At 36.6% G+C, this 21327-nt stretch overlaps 1 protein-coding gene across 2 annotated transcripts in view; it reads left to right on the top strand.

The window, feature by feature from the left end:
- The window catches only part of LOC125417186 (phospholipid-transporting ATPase ABCA3-like), a 136261-nt gene that overhangs the window by 71242 nt on the left and 43692 nt on the right, over positions 1-21327 (top strand). For both annotated transcript variants that reach the window (XM_048460507.2, XM_048460509.3), the window contains 5 exons: positions 973-1128; positions 1457-1667; positions 3306-3456; positions 16656-16754; positions 18192-18363. In XM_048460507.2, the coding sequence (XP_048316464.1) occupies positions 973-1128; positions 1457-1667; positions 3306-3456; positions 16656-16754; positions 18192-18363 (789 nt within the window). The remainder of the gene's footprint in view (positions 1-972; positions 1129-1456; positions 1668-3305; positions 3457-16655; positions 16755-18191; positions 18364-21327) is intronic.

Below are 21327 nucleotides of genomic sequence, written 5' to 3'. Positions count from 1 at the left end.
AGCATTTGCTATTCATCAGTTAGGATTAGATTCAAGTATATAGATGTTGCGATAAGCACACAACTTTGTTGCACAATGTACAACATCATTTTTCTGTTTCTGTTTTCTCTCTGTACTTCCTGCTTTCCCAGATGCTTTTCTCATTTGTTCATTCAGAAATTATCACCTTCCATGACTGTACTGCTACATTCAGCCCGCCAGCAAAGAGGAAGGTGTGAGCCTTCCCTCTGGTGCCACAGTACGTGGGGCTTTGGAAAGGTTTTCTTTTCCTCAGGGTTTGTCTCTTGCAGACTTGCCTTCTTATTTATTCCTGCCACTGTCCCCACCAGGAGAATACCATTACTAGTGTATAAAAGAAACAGAAAAACATTTGGTTCTCTGGATGTCTGTTTTCTTTTCCATTCAAATAAAGCTGTAAGGTTTCTCTTTATTTTCAGTCTGGACCAGGGAGCTCACTTGCAAGGTTGGATTAATTGAATTTCATGCTAAAGGGTATAGAGGAAAGTGGTAAATCACCATTGGCTCAGTGATACTCCAGATTCTAGGGTTCTCCATGACAACTTTACTTTTCACAGTTTTCTGGTTAGCAAGGTCAGTGGACTATAAAGAAGTGTATACATTTCCATAGCATCTAGAGCTCATCACAAATGTGTTTTCTGTCATCTCTTTGTTAATGAGCTACAGATAAATTCTAAATATAAAAGAAAACATAGTTCTTTGGTGATTAAATCCACAGCTCTGTACATATTCTGCCACCAACTTACATCTCTATTCCCTGAAAATTTTTGTTTTAGTAACTGTCCTCTAGATGTGAGGAAAGATGCATTTTTAATTGATGTACATAAAGCTGATGTGAAGTGTTTCTAGGGGTACACCTGCAATACACTTTCATATCTGTAGAATGTCTGATGATCCTTGACTTTGTGATAGTGACACTGTTTTTATGATATAAACCCTAGCTTCTTTTTCCAGGTCAAAGGAAAACCTAAGGACGTATGCTGTAGGGATATTGAGCGTATGATGTCTCTGTTTAACCTGAAAGATAATTACCATTCATTATCTGGCTCAATGAGTGGAGGAATGAGGCGCAAGCTCTCCATCATTATAGCGCTTTCAGAGAGCTCCAAGGTATTAAAAAGAAAGGGGAGCAACCCAGAGTGGGAGGTGAAGCAGGGCCTCTGTATGAGTTTCTGTCAGCTGTATGGAAAGCTCAGTTCTCTCAGAACCTGTTGTTTTGAATATGAAAGGAAACACAACAGTGTAGACAGGGGAATCATTTGCTTAGCTATCATGGCTGATACAATGTTTTGGATTGTTACAGTTTTCTTAGGTTCACATCTATTTTAGTTGTCATTCTGTAGCTTAGCTACAGCGTATCCCTTCACACAGCAAATAAGCCCATGAGGTGCTTAGTATTAATTATCAGTGATCATAGAATTGTTCTTCTGGCTTTTAGGTGGTGATACTTGATGAACCATCATCTGGCATGGACCCAGTATCAAGAAGGGCCACCTGGGATTTCCTTCAGCATCTTAAACGCCGTCGGACCATTTTATTAACCACCCACTACATGGATGAAGCTGACATCCTGGGTGACCGCATTGCTATCATGGTCAGGGGGACCTTGCACTGCTGTGGTTCTTCAGTCTTCCTGAAACAAATATATGGTCTCACTACATTTGATTATTCTTAAACTAGTAATACTATAATAACATTCTAAAATTATTTTCATTGTATTTTGGTTACAGAATTATTATTATTATTATTATTTAAAATTTTTTAGTTCTTTGAGATTTTCATATGTGTTTTGATCGTGGCTCTTTGCGATCTGAAACAAAGTTGCTGTTCCATTTTGTACTTACTGACAACCTTCTTTGTCTCTGGAATACAGTTCTGCATCCAGAGGGTTATTTGGATGATTGAAATGACTGACTGATTCGTTCCTTGAGAAGAGGAGGAACCCTGACTTAAGTTTCTATGTTTCCAAACCAGTATCAAATCCTCACCATAATGATATAAATCTGAAATTTAGTATTGGTAGTAACAATGTAATACAGAATAAATGAATCAGATAAGTGGGGGCTGGAGACGTGGCTCAGTGCTTAAGAACACTTGCTGCTCCTGCAGAGAATCTGGGTTCAATTCTCATTACTGGTATGACAGCTCATAATCATCTAACTCCAAGTGCCAAGAAGTTCATTGCATTCATACAAGCAGGCTAAAATAATTCTTTGATAATTATATCTGTGATAAGTGATAAATTAGTATTTTAAACAGTGAATTATTGTGGGTTAAAATTATAGCAGGATTTTTAATTAGAGGATATAAATGTAAGACATGGTAGAAGAAATCTAAGATTAAAGTATAGCAATGTAAGTAGAAATAAGTAAAGATTAATTAACATAAATTTATTCAGGATTTGAGTTCACTCAGTTCAGTTACTGATCCTTGTACAGAGATCCCTGCCCTGTCCTTTGTATATTAAGTTCAAATCAATAACCTACACTATAGACCTTAAGAATTTCATATATTGTATTTTGATCATATTCCCATATATATTTTTATTAGATTATTTTCTTTTATGTGTAAGGGTGTATTTGCCTGCACATGTGTATTTGCACCACATGTGTGCCTAGTACCCACAAAAGTCAGGGTATTGGAACCCCTGGAGTGCATTATGGGAGGTTGTGAACCACCATGTAGGTGCTAAGAACAAAACCTGGGTCCTCTGCAGAGAGAACAAAGTGATCCTGAACCATCTCTCCAGCTGCCCGCAACCCAAAATACATTTTTTAAAAATATTTTCTCGTGTAAGTTTAGATGCCAATTTTATTTTTCAAAGTTTATGATCACCTTACAGGTTGAAATGTCCTGCAGAAGATACATTTTTATTGATAGTGTTCACTGCTGAATCCTTGGGGTCCAGTTGAGTGTCTGAAACACAATGTACAACTAACAGGGAATGATAATTATAAAGATTTCTATTACAAAATAAGTATTCCAGTAACAGGGGGCTACACTTTGTATGTCAGCTTTGTCTGGTTATATATACTAAATCATTATGGTTCACTAAGGACCATACTGAAATTCTAGAGGTAGCTGCTATTTAGTCAATCCCTTCGAGTGCCATTTGAAAGCATCTGTAATAGCTGCCACATTTTCAGAGCTAAATGTCTATGGCATATTATATCTTTTTCTTTAGAAGAGTAGATAACCTGAAGCATAAAGAGAAAAAATTAGTCTTGCGAGTATTAAAAAATAAGTAGGAAGCATCTTCAATTGTTCATCTAAATGGTTTATTTCAGGTGCTGGATATCGCATAGTGATGGAGAAGGAACCATATTGTGATGTTTACAATATCTTTGCAATGATTCAGCATTATGTTCCAGACGCTGTGTTGGATAATGATTTAGGAAGTGAGTTATCATTTCTCCTACCCAAAAAGTATGTATCAAGGTATGGACCTCAAAAATTCTAGGTGGTTGGATGTGGAGTTACCAGAAACATATTTTCATTTCCTAGGCTTAGTAACCTTAGTGAGTAATAAACCAAGTTTCTCTATTTATTGCCACTATTTACCAAGTAGAATTAGGAAACTCACAGCTCAATATTTCTGTTACTAAACAGAGGATTACCTCATAATTTCAAGTTCACTCAAGGCTCATTTGATGATTTATTTCAAGTTTTCCTACCTAGTGGTCATAGCTTTCTAATATTAGTAATGGATAGTAATGACACTACATATCCATTGTACAAACAGATGCATAGAAATGGAACCCAGAGAAATATTAAGATGGTAAAGAGTAAAATGCAGATTGAGTGGCTACTCTTAGAGAAGCTATAACACATCTGTTTGCCCTCAGATACTAGCCAGATGAGTTATTGAAGGTATTTACCAAGATATTTCATTGTGATTATCATCCCAGCTAAGAAAAATGTACACTAAAGGTGTTTGTTATTCATCTTCAGGGATTGTACTAGATTTGTGTTCTTGTCAAAAGTTATTGTCACCTAGATATCCATCTCTGGTTAATACTGGCCCTCATAGGCTCATGTATTTGAATACTTAGTCTCTAGTTTGTGAACCTATTTGGAAAGGATTAGGAGGTGTGGCCTTCTTGGAAGAGGTGTGTTTCTGGGAGCGAGCTCTAAGGTTTCAAAAGCAGGCACCACTCTCAGCCATCACTTTCTCCCTCTCTCCCCGCTTTTCTGCCTCCTGCTTGTGGCTCAGATGTAAGCTCTCAATTACTCCAACACCATGCCCACCTACTACTACCATGCTCCCTGCCATGATGAACTATAAGCAAGCCCCCAATAAACTCTTTATTCTTAAGTTGGCTTTGATCCTGGTATCTCTTCACAGCAACAGAAAAGCAGCTAATGCATAAATTGGTGCCCAGGCATACAGTGTTGCTGTTGCATGGCCTCATCATGCTGGGTTTTTTTTTTTTTTTTGGAGGGGAGTTGGTTTTAGGGGGCTTTATTTGTTTTGTTTTATTGTTTTCTTTTGTTTTTTGAGGAATATTTTTGAGGAATTTTAGTACTGTGAACCAGAGAAGCAGTTAGCAATCTAAGTGGGGCATAATGGATCATCTAGTAGATCAGAAGACAGGAATGCTGAGAGCAGTGTGGACTAGGGAGGCCCAGCTCAAAAAGTTTCAAAAGGGAGCAATAATTGCAATTGAGTTAGAAACATTCTTACATTTTTGTAAGGAATGTGGCTTCTTTCTGCCCTTGCCCTGGGAATCTGCTAAAACAAAATTGAAATGTTTGGAACTAATTTCATTTGCAGAGTAGATTTCAGGACAGCCTAGTACTGACTCTATTGTATGGTCTTTAGTTATCGCCCTTGTACAGATAGATCTACAATGAAAAAGAGAAAGCAGGGCAAAGAAAAATACAAAATGTGCCATTTGAGGAGAAAAATGTTACCAGAAAATTTAATGTTGATACCTTGGTTCATACTGAAAGAGATGAGGAAAAATAGAATGGAGTGGTCTTTCTTCTGAAGACTAAGAAAACAGTTGGAATGAAGACAATTAAAGACACAAAATTAGAAATAGAATCAAACCTGAACTGCAATAAAACAGGGCACATTTAGGAAGTCATACAGAATTCTCACAAGTAAGCCTCACCAGAGATTATAAGACATGAAAGAGAAATTCTCATGTGTTAAAAAACAAGATAGAAAATATGGATACCTCAGTAAAATAAAATGTTAAACTAAAAGTACAGAACAAAGAAAAAATATTAAAAGCTGTGAGAGGAAAACACCATGTAAAATATAAATATAAGCCCATTAGAATAAACTCTGACTTCTAAGTGAAGATTCTAACAGGTAGAAGGGCACTAAAAGACCACAGATGTCAGCCAGACTACTCTACCCTGAAAAACTATCAATCAAAATGGACAGATAAATAGAAAAGCCCATAATAAAATAAAGCTTAAACAATATCTATCTGCCAGTCAAAATCTACTGAAGGAACTAGAAGGAAAACATCAGTCTGAAGAGGTGAACTATACTCTCTTCTAGGAAAAAGATACAAGAAATAAATAATACTAGAACAGTAAATCAAAGGGAGGGGGACCCACATACAATAGCAAAAAAGAAATCAGTAAACACTGCTCAATGACAGCATTATTAATGATCTCATTACCAATAAAAACACACACACTAACAGATTGTATTAGAAAGCAAGATCCATCCTTCTGCTACATACAAGAAACACACATCACCATCGAGGATAGATATGACTTCGGTGTAGAAGGATGGAAAAAGCTATTCCAAATTAATGGATTAAAAAAGCAGGCATGCATAACTATTTTAATATTTGACAAAATAGACTTCAAACCAAAACTAATCAGAAGAGATAGGAAAGGACACTGTAAGTCATCAAAGGAAAATTTTACTGAGAGACTATAGCAGTTCTAAACACAAGGGCATCCGAGTTCATAAAAGTCATGCTGTCACAGTCAAAATCACATATTGACCTTCATACAGCGATAATGGGTGACTTCCATACCCAGCTTCTACTTATAGACAGGTCATCCAGGCAAAAACTAAACAGAGAAATGCTGAAGTTAAATAATGTTTTAAGTCAAGTGGACCTACCAGATATCTTTAAAACATTTCACCCAAGCACAGAAGAAATTTACCTTCTTTTTAGTAGTTTTGAATATTCTTCTCCAAAATTGACAGAGCAAGTCTCCGCAGATACAGGAAAGTTGAAATTACATCCTGCACTTTATCTGACCACTGTGACGTCAGCAGCAGCAGTAACAGGAAGTATCCAAACTCCTGGATACTGAACAATCATTACTGAAAGAAAAATTGGTCAAAAAGGAAATTTACAATTTTTTTTAGAACAGGATGAAAATAGAGCATATCCAAACCTATTGGACTCATTGATGGCAGATCTAAGAGGCAAGTTCATAACATTAAGTTCCTGCACCAAAAAATTGCAGAAATATCATATTTGTAACAACAACACACATTAAAACTCTATAACAACAAGAATAACAGCCTTCAGAAATTGTTTGAGAAGAAATAAGTTCAAGGTTCAAATCAATGTAGTAAAAACAAAAACAAAGAGTCAGTGAAATTAAGAGTTGGTTCTTTGAGAAAATCAAAAAGATTGACAAACCATTATCCAAATTAACTAAAAGATGGAGAGAAGATCCAAATAAAATTAAAGATGAAGTAGGGAACATTATGACAGACACTAAACCTAGAGAATCCACCAAACGAGAAAATTTGAATGGATTAATTTCTTGATATATATACAACCTGCCAAAGTTAAATGAAGATCAAATAAACAATTTAAAGACCCAGAACCCCTAGAGAAAAAGAAACAGTATGTAAATGTCACCCAACAAAATAAGCTGAGACCCAAATGGATTCAGTGCAGAATTATACCAGACCTTCGGAGAAGAATTAACACTGGTACTGCTCACATTGTTCCACAAAATAGAAACTGAAGGAATATTTTCTAGTTTATAGATACCACTCTTACCTTACCTAAACTACACAAAAAAATGATAAAATTAAAATTATAGACATCTATCATGGACATAGATGGACAATTTCTCAATAAAATAATTGTACGCCAAATCCAAGAACATATCAAAAACGCTATTCACTATGATTAAGTTGGTTTCGTCCCAGAGATGCAGGGATGGTTGAACATGTAAATTAATAAATGTCCACAACGTAAACTGAAAGGCACAAACCACATGGTCATCTAATTACAAGAAGAAAAATCCTCTGACAAAATCCAATACCCCTTGATGATTAAAGTCCTAGAGAAACAAGGGATATAAGGGACATATAAAAATTATGATGAAAACCATTTCACAGTAATTTCAGAGCCAACGTAACCTAGAAAGAAAGAAACTAAGCCTTTCCACTAAAATTGGGAACAAGTCGAAGATGTTCACTCGTCTTCCCTGTTCAATACAGTGCTTGAAGTCTTAACTACAGCAGTAAGACAACTGATACAAATAGAAAGGAAAAAGTCAAAGTGTATTTGCAGATGATATGATTATATACATTAAAGACCCCAAAACTATACCGAAAACTTCTACAGCTTATAAGCACTTTCAGAAAAGAAGTAGGATGTATGGGACATGGGGTCTTTATGCTTACAAACATCCACTAGGGGAGCCTGCAGTGTTAAACACACAGGCTTGTTTCAAGAAATACAAAACCTGTTTTCCATCCAGAAGGCCGAAGTGAACATTGTTTCTGGCCTGGTGACCTTTGCATTATCTGTGTGCATACAGACTTTTCCATCCCTGGACCATCCTCCAGACTCTTATTATAAATGACTTTTCTCAGGGTATAATAAACCTGTTTTTCTCTGTTGATTTATAGAACCTATCTTTATTGACTTTACAAAGAGCTTCAATGTAGTAATGTCTGATTGGTATTTAGAGTACTAACTCAGAGACCCAAAACTAAGCATTGTGCAGAGATTGAGAGATTTTGAAGTACTCGGTCCTTAATGTGAAGAGACAGAAAGATTTTCAGAATCAGAAAGGAATGAGTGACTCCAAGGAAACAGTGTCTTCATTCACAACAGGATCGACACGTGTGACTACAAAGATGCACAGTTTCAAGCCAGATGGGGGTCCAGGCGCTTAGGGAAGTGTGTTCATGGGATACAACCCTAACCAAAAAGCTATCTGCAGTTTACACATGTTTGCAAAGGAAAAAAAGTTTTTACTAATGGAGTCTCAGTGACTATTTTAAGCACATCTGAAGTAGGCCCCATGACCAGCAATAGATGGCCAACACGAAACAAATTCAATGATTTTTTTTTGTCCCATATTGCTTCATTTTGGGCATTTTCTTTTTAATCTTATTAATCTTTTGCTCTTAAATCATGGCTTCTAATTTTGTAGGTTTTGTGTGGTGTATTATGTGTTCCTTTTTGTTTGGTTGGTTTTGTTTTTCTTAAGAAGAAAGAAAGGGCATGGAGTTGGATAGCAGATGATGTAAGATGGATTTAGGCAGGGAGAATGTGGTCAAAATATACAAGAAAAATTTCCAGTTCAAAACAGAAGATACATAGGTGGCTTATAAGCAAATCAAAACATAAAAGTAGCCATTGATGTAAGCATATGGAGATCTAGAACTCTTGTGCAATTCTAGTGGAAATACAAAGTGTATGTTTACAATAAAAAAAACTGGATTTCAACAATAGAACACTTAAAAACTAATGGAAACTGAACAACTGACAGCTGAATTAAATGGGTCAAGACGGGAGTTATAAAGAAACTTAAAAACTTTCTAGAATCAAATGAAAATGAATACACAATATTCCTGTCTGTATTGTTGTGATGAAACACAATGACCAAAAGCAACTTGAGGAGGAAAGGGTTTATTTTGCTCAGGGTTGCAAGCGATAGTTCATCATCAAAAGCACTGAGGGCAGAAACTCATAGGGCAGAAACCTAGAGGCAGGAGCTGATGCAGAGCCCATGGAGGAGTGCTAATTAATGCTTGCTCCACATGGCTTGCTCAGTCGGTTTTTTTTTTTTATAGAACTCAGGACCAACACCACAGGCATGGCACCACCCACAATGGGCTGAGGCTTCTCACATCAATCAGTAATTAAGAAAATGGCCTACAACTGGATGTTATGGGGGCATTTTCTTAATCGAGATTCCCTCCTCTCTAATGACTTTAGTTTGTTTCAAGTTGAAATAATATTATCCAGCACAATACCAAATTTGTGGAACATAAGACAGTTCTAAGACTCATGTTATAGCACTAAATGCCTACTTAAAACAATTAGAGAAATCTCATGTTAGTAACTTAATAACAAATCCAAAAATTCTAGAACCAAATGAATAAATTATACCCAAAAGGAGTAAAAATGATCAAACTCAAGGCTGAAAACAGTAAAGAAGAAACAAAACAAGCACAAAAAATCAATGAGACAAAAACTTAGTTCTTTGATACAGTGTTTTTGTTTTTTGTTTTCCTTGACAGGGTTTCTCTGTGTAACAATCCTAACTGTCTGGAACTAGCTCTTGTAGACCAGGCTGACCAGGTGAACTCACAGAGATCCACCTGCCTCTGCTGGGATTAAAGGTGTGCGCCCCCACCTCCCGGCTACTTGGTTCTTTGAGAATAAGACTGACAAAACCTAATCCAAATTAACAAAAAGGCAGAGAGAGATAATATCCAAATTAACAAAATTAGAGGTGAAAATGAGGACAAATAGAATAGATATGGAGAGAGTAGTAAGCCTTGTTCCTGATTTTAGTGGAATTACTGTGAGTTTCTCTCTATTTAATTTGATGTTGGCTGTGGTTTGTTGTACGTTGCTTTTATTACGTTTAGGTACGTCTCTTATATTCTTGATCTCTCCAAGACCTTTATCATGAAGGGGTGTTGGATTTTGTCAAATGTTTTTCAGCATCTAATGAGATGATCATATGTTTTTTTTTCTTTTATTTATATGGAGGTTTACATTGATAGATATTTATATGTTGAACTGTTCCTGCATCTTTGGGATGAAGCCAACTTGTTCATGGTGGATGATTTTTATTCAAGTGTTCTTGGATTCAGTTTGGCACTATTTTATTGAGTAATTTTGCCTTAATGTTCATGAGAGAGATTGTCTGAAATTCTCTTTCTTAGTTGAGTCTTTGTTTGGTTTGGTTATCAGGGTAACTGTAGTCTCATAAAAAGAGTTTGGCAATGTTCCTTCCTTTTCTATTGTGTGGAACAATTTGAGGAGTATAGGTATTAGCTCTTTGAAGTTTTGGTAGAATTCTGCACTGAAACCATCAGGCCCTGGGCTTCTTTTGATTGGGGGACTTTTGATGAATGCTTTTATTTCCTTAGGGGTTATAGGTCTATTTAAATTGTTCATCTGGTCTTGATTTAACTTTGGTATGTGGTACCTATCCATAAAATTGTCAATTTCTTTTAAATTTTCCAATTTTGTGGTTTAAAAGTTTTCAGAGTATGACCTAATGATTCTCTGGATTTCCTCAGTGTCTGTTGTTATATCCCCTTTTCATTTCTGATGTTGTTCATTTGGATGTTCCCGCTCTGCCTTTTGATTAGCTTGGATAAGGGTTTGTCTATCTTGTTGGTTTTCTCAAAGAACCAACTCTTTGTTTCATTGATTCTTTGTATTGTTTTCTTTGTTTCTATTTTTTTTTTATTTCAGCCCTCAATTTGATTATTTCCTGTCATCTCCTCCTCCTGGTGAGTCTGCTTCTTTTTGTTCTAGAGCTTTCAGGTGTGCTGCTAAGTCCCTAGTGTAAGATTTCTCCACTTTCTCTATGTAGGCACTTCATGTTATGAACTTTCCTCTTAGCACTGCTTTTATAGTGTCCCATAGGTTTGGGTGTGTTGTGCATTCATTCTTTTGAATTCTAGGAAGTCTTTAATTTCTTTATTTCTTTTTTGATCAAGAGACGATTCAATTGAGCACTGTTCAATTTCCATGAGTGTGTATGCTCTCTGCAATTAGTATTGTTGTTGAATTCTAACTTTAAACCATGGTGATCCAATATGATACAGGGGGTTATTCCAATTTTTCTGTATCTTTTGAGGTTTGCTTTGTTACCGAGTATATGGTCAATTTTAGAAAAGGTTCCATGAGGTGCTGAGAAGAAGGTGTATTCTTTTGTGTTTGGATGGAATGTTCTATAGATGTCTATTAAGTTCATTTGCATCATGACATCTGTTAGTTCTCATATTTTTCTGTTAAATTTCTTTCTGCTTGACCGTACATTGGAGAGAGTCGGGTGTTGAATCTCGGGTTTGGTGTGTGATTTCGGCTTTAGTAATGTTTCTTTTACATACGTGGGTGCTCTTGTATTCTGGGCACAGATGTTCAGGATTGACATTTCATCTTGATGGATTTTTCCTGTGATGAGTATAAAGTGTCCTTCTCCATCTCTTTTGGTTGATTTTTGTTTGAAGTCTATTTTGTTAGATATTAGGATAACTATACCCGCTTGTTTCTTAGGTCCAGTTGATTGGAAAACCTTCCCAACACTTTACTCTGAGGTAATTTCTGTCTTTGAAGTTGAGGTTTGTTTCTTGCATACAGCAAAAGGAGGTAGCCTGTGTCTTTTTATAGGTGAATTGGGTCCATTGATGTTAAGAGATATTAATGACCAGTGATTGTTAATTCCTGTTTTTGTTTCAGTTCGGTTCGGTTTGGTTTGGTTTAGTTTTTTTTTTTTGTTTTGTTTTTTTGTTTTGTTTTGTTTTGTTTTGTTTTTAGTGGTAGTGTTTGTATGTTTCCCTTCTTTGGGATTTGCTGGTGTGAGGTTATCTGTTGTCTGTATTTTCATGGGTACAGCTAATTTCCTTGGGTTGGAGTTTTCCTTCTAGTACTTTCTGTAAGGCTGGGTTTGTGGATAGGTATTGTTTAAATCTAGTTTTGTCATGAAATATCTTCTTTTCTCTATCGATGGGGATTGAAAGCTTTGCTGTATATGGTAGTCTGGGCTTGCATCCATAGTCTCTTAGTGTCTGCAGCACATCTGTCCAGGATCTTCTTGCTTTCAGAGTTTCCATTGAGAAATCAGGTGCAATTCTGCCTTTAAATGCTATTGGCCTTTTTCCTTTGCAGCTCTTAGTATTCTTTCTTTATTCTGTATGTTTTATATTTTGTTTATTATATGGTGAGGGGATTTTTTTGGTTCAGTTTATTTGGTGTTCTATAAGCTTCTTGTACTTTCATAGGCATACCCTTCTTTAGGTTGGGAAAGTTTTCTTCCATGGTTTTATTGAATATATTTTCTATGCCTGTGAACTGCAATTCTCTTCCTTCTTCTATCCCTATTATTCTTAGGTTTGGTCTTCTCATGATGTCCCAGATTTCCTGAATGTTTTGTGTTAACAATTTGTTGGATTTAACACTTGCTTTGACCATTAAATCTATTTCTTCAATTATATCTTTAATACTGGAGATTCTCTCTTCCATCTCTTGTATTCTGTTGGTTATGCTTGCATCTGAAGTTCTTGCTCATTTACCCAGATTTTTCATTCCCAGAATTCCCTCGGTCTGTGTTTTCTATATTGCTTCTATTTCAGTTTCAAATCTTGAACTGTTTTCTTCACCTATTTGTTTTTTTCATGGTTTTCTTTGATTTCTTTAAGAGATTTATTGATTTCTTCTGTTTTTTGTTTGTCTTTTCCTCTGTTTCTTTAAGGAAATTTTTCATTTCCTCTTTAAGGGTCTCTATCATCTTCATAAAGTTACATCGAAGGTAATTTTCTTCTGCTTCTTCTGGGTTAGAATGTTCAGGTCTTCCTGTTGTATGTCCACTGGGTTCTGATGTTACCATGTTGCTTTTTAGGCTGTTGAATGTATTCTTGCATTGGCACCTACCCATCTCTTCCTTCAATTGATGCTGGCAGTGTTTTTGCCTTTTGGTCCAATCTTTGCAGTTGGTGTCTGTGTCTCAGGGATCCTCTCTTGAACCAAACATTGCAGTTGCTGTCTGTGTCTTAGGGAGCTGCTGAGGTCTCCAGCAATGGGTGGGTTTGGGGCCAGAGTGGGACTTGTAGATTACAGGGTCCAATCCATATGGGGGTCTTGGAGCAGCCTGGCTGCAGGTGACTTGCCTGCTGGTCAGCTAATGAAGCGAGGCAGGTGGGGGAGGGACCCAGGGTTTTGCCCTGGGGCCTAGAGTCTAGAGACTGGACTGTCCAGCTGCAGAGCTGGTCACTCATCTAGTCTAGGAGTTCCTTCTGTTTGTGTGTTGCTTTCATTGGTTAATAAAGAAACTACCTTGGACTAGTTGATAGGGCAGAACTTAGGTAGATGGAGAAGACAGAACTGAATGCTGGGAAGAAGGGCAGAGTGGGAGAAACCGTGGATCCTCCTGCCTGAGACGGATGCCTGTTAGAATCTTGCCGGTAAGCCACAGTCACATGGCAATACACAGATTAATAGAAATGAGTTAAATTAGGATGTAAGAATTAGTCAATAAGAAACTAGAGCTAATGGGCCAAGCAGTGTTCTAATGAATACAGTTTCTGTGTGGTTATTTCGGGGCTAAGCAAGCTGGGTAGCAGGAATAAACAAGCAGCCCCCTCCTTGCAACACTCATCTCTTGGTCTACACTCAGTAGTCAAAAAAAATAATAATAATCTTAAACTTCATATGGAAATGCAAAATCTCAGGTTAGTTAACACAATATTGAATAATGAAAGAACTGCTGGAAGTACCAACACTTCAAATTTTAAGTTGTACTATATAGATATACTTATCAATAATAGAATGGTATTGGCATTAAAACAGACAGATTTACCAGTGGAATAGAACTGTATATCATGGCATAACCCCTCAACCTGTGGACATCTGATTTTTAACGAAGAATCCAGAAATGCACACTGGAGAAAAGACAGCATCTTCAACAAATGATGCTGGTAAAACTGGATAGATGCATGTGGAAGAATTCAAATGAATCCATATCCATCCCCTGCACAAAACTCTATTCCAAATGGATCAGAGACCTCAAACAAGATATTCTGAATCTGACAACAGACAAAATACAGAATACATTTTAATTTATCAACACAGGAGAGGAATTTCTGATTAGGATCCCTATAGTACAGGAATTAAGAACAACAATAAATAGAACCTCACGAAGCAAATGGATACTGTCATTCAAGCATTCTGTAAGAAAGCTTACAGAATGGCAAAAACATAGTTACCAGTCACTAGTCTATATATAGAAAAACTCCTAATTATGAAAACAACTCAATTTTGAAAATGTAATATAGAATTAAAAAGAGTTCTGTAATGATGAAACACAAATGGCTGAAAAATGCTTTAGAAATGTTCAAAATTCTTAGCCATCGGGAAATGTAAATTAAAACTACTTTGAGTTTTCATCTTACCACAGTCAGAAAGGCCAAGGTGAGTAGGCCAAATGACAGAATATGCTGGCAAGATTGAGGGGAAAGGGGAGCACTTATCTATTTTGCTGGTGCAAGTGAAAATGACTACAGTCACTATGCAAATCAATGTGGAAGATCCTCAAAAATCTGAAAATAGGTCTACCACAAGATCTAGCTATACTGTTCTTGGGCACATACCCAAAGGACTTACTGAAGAGATATTTGCTCATCTATGATCATTGCTGCTCTGTTCATAACAACCAGAAATTAGAAACAACATGTATTAGTCCATCAGCTAATGAATGAGTAGTGAAAATGTGGTACATTTATACAGCGGAATAATTCAGCTGTTAAGAAAATAAAATTATGAAATTTATATGTAAATGGGTGGAGCTAGAAACATCATCCTGAGGGACATAACTTATGACCCAGAAAGACAAACACTACATGTTTGCTCTTCTATGTGCATGTTAGCTTTTAAGATATGTATGTTTCATTTAGAATATCCACAGAGGCTAAGTAGCTAGTAAGGGTCCAGAGGAGAGGAGGGGAATCTCTCAAGGAAATGAAAATAGAATATAGAATTGCAAAGGGATAAAGGGGGAAATAGAGTAGAATTAAAAGGAGAAAGGCATGGAAGAACAGGATAAAGGGGGATTATAGGTAAGGGAAACTAGTAGTAAAGGATGTCTTTAGAAAATCTCTATGGAAACCATCTACCATAAAAACATAAAATATATACATATTAAAGAAATTTAAATGGAGTTACCATATGATGAGGGAGACAATGCTCTAGCTAGACATTTTATGCTACAAGTAAAATACCACTAACAGAAATGGGTTATATCTTATTGAGCCATTGGCCAGAGGGCTCCCATAGCCCTTTCCCCCAAGTTCTGCAGGATTTTGATAATGCTATTTGTTACTGTCCAAAACTAGGTGGAAAATCCTATTGTTGAAGACACCACTTATGTCATTGAACATAAATAGAGGAATCAAGCTGGTGCCCAACTAGAGGCTTCACCAAGTTACAAATCCTGAAAGATATAACATCAACCTGACTACAAGATATGCCCGCTGATGCAGTAGTGGCACAACTGTTACGGGAGTAACTAACCACATTTTCATTGGATTTAAGAACCATTTCATTAGATGGAACGCATACTGCTAAAGTGTCCAGAAACGTGGCTAGATAGGTCATGGGCCCTAAGGGAAAGCATAGTAACCATTATTCTGATAAATGAACATAGGAGTAAAAATGCTCCCAGTTTATATATTTCTATACCAATAGATCAGTGCCTCTCTCAGCCTGCATCGAAAAGCTGCTTGCAGTAGATGGTAAATAACCCAGAGCCACAATTAGACAGTTCAGAGAGTGAGAGACTTTGGAGCACTCAGACCTAATGAGAGGTCTTCATCGAAGCCTTCCCTCAAGGTTCAGAGAACTATTCAGAAGAGGAGATTTCAGAAAGATGATAAGACTCAAAAGTGATAGGTGACTGCAAGGAAGCAGTGTCTTCCAGACACAACAGAACTGACTTACATATAAATTCAAGCAGCATGCTTAAGACCTGCCCAAGTTTAAGCCAAACAAAATCCCTGCACACAAAATGGGCACAAAAATCTCACTCCTAACTTAGAAACTATTTGAAAATGATAATTTCTGGGAGAAGGAAAATCCGTTTTCTACAATGAAGTCACATTGAGTGTATCAACTATGGGTCAGAGCACACTCCATGTTTTTGTGTGGTATTTGTTTGTTTGCTTGGCTTGGTGTTTTTTTGTGTAAGGGGAGCATGTTTCTTTTTTTTTTAATATACTCTTCTTAAGAAAAAGCATGAGGGATGGAGAGATGGCTCAGCCATTAAAGGCTAGGCTCACAACCAAAAATATAAGAAAAACCATGAAATTGGATGTGTGGGCAGGTAGGGAGGATCTAGGAGAAGTTGAAGAGAGAAGATACGATCAAATATATTGTAAGAAAAGATTTTAAGCAAATGAAGAAAGGATTCTTTTTGTTGTTTGTAATGCTGGAATTTGAACTCAAAGCCTTGTTCATGCTAAGAAAGTACTTTTCCACTGCACTCCATCCCTAGTCTTAAGAATTTAAAAAAAGGGAGACATTTATAGTAAATAATATATAATTTAAAATAACAAATAGAGAAAATTGAGGTGCTTACATTTTTATTCCATTTACTGAGAAATAAAATGAATGGAAAATATATAACCAAGCCCAATACCTGCTTTCTTCTTCCTTCTTTCTTTACAGATTTGAAGCTTTGTTTACTACATTGGAAATGAAACAGAAAGCACTGGGAATTGCCAACTTTGGAGCTTCAATCACTACAATGGAAGAGGTTTTCCTTAAGTAAGTTATAACAACCTGTAAAAAAAAGAAAAAAGAAAAATCCCTTTCTACCCCTAAATTTCTATGTTAATTTAAAAACAAATCTCACCCTTTTGCAGCTGAAATAAATTGTCACTAAGTTTTCAAATATACTATTTTATGGAAACATATTTCCATGTATATTTAGCTGAGATGTAAAGATGTTGAACTTGGGCTTTGATACATAACTCTTTTTTAACATTTTTTTCAGAATTTCATGAGTGAATGCTGTATTTATATCATTTCCAGCTCATATTCTCTCTCCTCCAACTCCTCCCATGTCCCCTCTTAAATTCACAACCTCTTCTTCAATTGTTTCATATATATACGTGTGTGTGTGTGTGTGTGTGTGTGTGTGAGAGAGAGAGAGAGAGACAGAGAGAGAGAGAGAGAGAGAGAGAGAGACAGAGAATGTCCTATTGAGTCCATTTAGTGTTTCTCATATTTATATATGCTAGAGATTACCACTCAGGAATGCATAACCTATCAGCGGGCTCATCAGTGGTGAAGACTGATTGATTCTTCCTCTCTTTTCAGTCATTGATTGAATGTAAATCTAAGAGTAGGGTTTTGTGAGATTTCCTCCATCCACAAAGACATGTCAACTGGTGTAGTCATTACACAGGACTTGTTTAGACAGCTGTATATGTTGAGTTTCATGGATACAAGGTTTCCTGTCAAATATAAAATATACTATCTCACAGCAGATATCCTGGTCCTCTGTCTCTTACATTTTTCCACCCATTTTGTGTTCTGTCCCGTGATCCTTAGATGTAGCAGGTGTGCTGTAGCTGTATCAGCTGGAATTGGGTATCCCACAGTCAGTTTGTCCCCTGCATTTTAACCAGCTGTGCATGTCTGTAATGGTTTTTAGCTGCTGGGGAAAACCTTCATTAATGAGGGCTGAGAGCTACACTTATCTGTAGTTGTAAGGAGGGGTATATAGAATGTATTTGGGAATTATATTTGTTTGGTAAAGTGGCTGTAATGAGTTGTCCTCAAGTAGTTGACTAGGTTTCTCAGTACCAGGCATGAATGGCCTCCTATTAAACAGGATTTAAGTCCAATCAAACAGTTTTTGGTTGCCTCCCAAAATATTAGTGCCACTGTTGTACCCCTGGCAACAATTGTTACCGTGATGATCATATGGTTTGTAGCTTATGCAGCTCTTTCCATTACTGTGAGAGCTAGTCCTTGGGAGGAGTCAGTTCCAGCTCAGTTTTCAAAATCCTGTGTCCAAAGTGTGTGGTGTCTTTACCTATAAGGTCTTACTTTCAATTTCTGGGAGGCAATCAAGGGTAATGTCATTAGTCTATATTGTTTTAAAGGCTGGTTTTATATTCTTGAAGAAAAGTAATTTGAGGCTATGAATAAAGAGAAATACCTTGTGTTCTTTTTGTGTATCTACATTATGTGTAGGGTCAATAAGATGGCAGCTCCCCAAAGGAGTATTCAGGATATCAAACCCTATTACTTGAATTATGAAAAGATGAGACAAGATAAGCAGCAGAATGTGAATATACCCAGAAATTATAACAGACAAAATTTTCCCTATTTGAGAGAAATTAATACAATTAAATTTAACACTGGGGTAAGCATGTTATATTGTTTCATTTTTATACTTATTTAAAATATAGTTACATCATCTCCTCCTTTTCTTTCCTCTTTCTAGCCCCTACCAAGTTCCCTTTCATCAGCGCCTTCCATGCCCCTCCACTGTCAAAGTGATAGCATTTTCTTTGGTATATCACACTTTTTAATGTCTAAACTTAGAAGAGGCTTCCAGTGTATACAGCTAGAAATGGACTAGTCTGTGGTACTTGATATGTAAAAAACAGGCTCTAGATAAAGATCCCGGCTGCTACCCTCATCATTGTTATTTCTCAGAACCCCTTTGTGAAAGTTCTCAGTAGAAACTCTCCATTTGCTACACCAAGGAGTTATAAACTGCCACATTCAGAAAATAGTTGTTGCTCAAAGTGAGGGCATTTTCTCTCTGTATTACAGTATGTGTTGCTGTCAAAATAAAATCATTTTGTGAGGAGTATTCAAAATGAAAGAAAAAAAGATTTTACATTGGGAAAAGACAAAAAAAATTTCAACTTTTGTGGTGTTTTATTTGTTTGTTCTGAGATAGGATCTCACTATGTAACTCACATGACCTGGCATTCACTCTGTAAACCAGACTGGCCTCAATCTAAGAGAGGTTCACCTGCTTCTACCTCACAAGCGCTGGAGTTAAAGACATGCACCACCACACCTAGACCAGTTTTCCATTTTTAATCAAAAACTCTTAAACTGTTAATAAAGAAAATCTTGGGATTATGGGTATAACTCAGTGATAGAGTACTTGCCTAGCATGTGTAAGAGTTTGAGTGTAGAACTGCCCTTCTCTCCACGAAAGAAAACAATGTTGGATGAGACCGCTTGTTCGTCCTGGCCACCCAGAACTGAAATAATCACAAAGAAACTATATTATTTAAATCACTGCTTGGCCCATTATCTCTAGCTTTTTATCTGCTAAGTCTTACATCTTAATTTAACCCATTTCTATTAATTTGTGTATGGCCACATGGCAGTGGCTTACCGGATAAAGTTCTGGTGTCCATCTCTGCTGGAGCTACATGGCTTCTCTTTGACTCCGCCTTCCTTCTCCAGCATTCAGTTTAGTTTTTGCCACCTACCTAAGTTCTGCCCTGCTATAGGTCCAAATCAGTTTCTTTATTCATTAATGATAATCATAGCATACAGAGGGGAAATCTCAAATCACCTCCCCTTTTCTGTTTAAATAAAAAGGAAGGTTTTCACTTTAACATAGTAAAATTACATATAACAAAACAGGTGTCCAACAAGAATTACAGTTACAATATTTGTATCTACTTTATCTTTTATCATAACTAAGAAAAACTATAACTATAAATTCTTCAACTCCATCAAAGACTCCAGAAGAATATATTATTACCTAAGAAAACAGGAAGTACATTGTAAGCAACTTCCAAAACTAGATTTGACAGAGACATCTCGCTACCTGGACAGTCACGCAAAGTTCTTCTGTACCATTGGAGCATCCGTCTTCAGCCTACAGGTCCATAGTATCCATCAGACTTTTCCACAAAGCAGGAAATTTTAAAGACATAGCTACCTATATTGGAAGTTTGTCAGTCACTTTCTTTTTGGCCCTACAGAATGTCTGGCAGACTCTTTAATGAAGCAGGACCCCTGAAGGATGGCCTCACCTTTAGGCAAGTTCAGCAGTCATTTCTCTGCAGGTCCTGCATGTCCAGTTCTTTAAGCAGTACAGGCAAGAGCAGTTTCTTGCCCAAATGGCTAACCAACTCCATAAGGAGCCTCTTCAATGCCCATCTTCCTCTTGAAGTAATTGCTGCTGCCAGGAGCAGATGTGTCTCATTATCATGAAAAGTCCTAAATTCTTAAAACACTTTAAATGTTATATTCTATTAGTCTTTGAGAGGTTTGAAGAATAGCTATCCAGGGGGGAGGAGCTTTAACTACCCACAGGGCGGGAGACCCTGACTGCTCTTGGGGATGGAGAAGGAGGAGGGGAGGGACTGGGGGAAGTGGGAGGGTGTTGGGAGGAGGGGCGGAAATGGAGACTTTTGTATTTTAATAAACTTTGAGAAAAAAAAGAATAGCTATCTATCTGAAATATATCTCTGTACATCTAGAAAACCTAACATGACTACAAGCTTGACTATTATTGATGATTATCTCTTAACCTATATTTCTTAATTATGCATTATGTTTTTTAAATGAGATGCACAAACACCGTAATCAAGAGTAGAAAAATACATACAATAAAATTGACCTAAAATTTATATCAATAAACCAAGATCCATACCAATGCAAATCTCTATAGCTTATCCCCCTTTAAATATAAAGAAACATTTATAAACAATATTTGGAAATATAGACGTAGTTCTTCGCCAAACTGCTTCCTGCTGTTTATTGAGTGAAGTAATTTTTGAGGGGTGCTCAAGGCACCCCTTTCAGGGGCTCTTGGTCCATCAAACCATATTAACCTGGAATTAATCCACAGGTTCTCATCCTCTGTGGAAACGAAGGAAGAACCTCTTTTCCAAAGCAACATATCCTTAGGCTCAAATTCTGAAGTCAAGATACCTTTAAAGTATATATGTTGGTTACTTAGCTCCTTCACAGACAAAAATTTCAAAGAAAACACAATAATATATATAATCCAGACTCTTATGTATATTTCATTTTTACATGGCTTATCTATTTTTACTGTATTACTTTTTCTGTACTCTGTCTCTTTAAAGACTTTGTTTTATTTTTTAAAACCATTTATTTACTTTTATAACTGTCCATACTCTTTTTCGTCTCTCTCCCAAGCCTATGTACATTTATCTAACACGGTGACTCATTTAGAGGTCTTTTATGTCTGAATCTGCCCTATTGTGTATCTTTAATTCTTTACTTTACAGGAGTGCTTCTTAAAATGAAAACTTGGAAGCTAGAGCATTACTAGATTATATATGGTACTTCCTGCTGGCTCCACACTGTCCAACATGGAAGA

The sequence above is a fragment of the Myodes glareolus genome, chromosome 7 (genome assembly GCF_982192425.1).
Source record: "Myodes glareolus chromosome 7, mMyoGla1.1, whole genome shotgun sequence".
In the NCBI taxonomy this organism is placed as follows: Eukaryota; Metazoa; Chordata; class Mammalia; order Rodentia; family Cricetidae; genus Myodes; species Myodes glareolus.
Note: the sequence above shows the minus strand (reverse complement) of the source record. Positions and strands in the feature narration are given on the sequence as shown.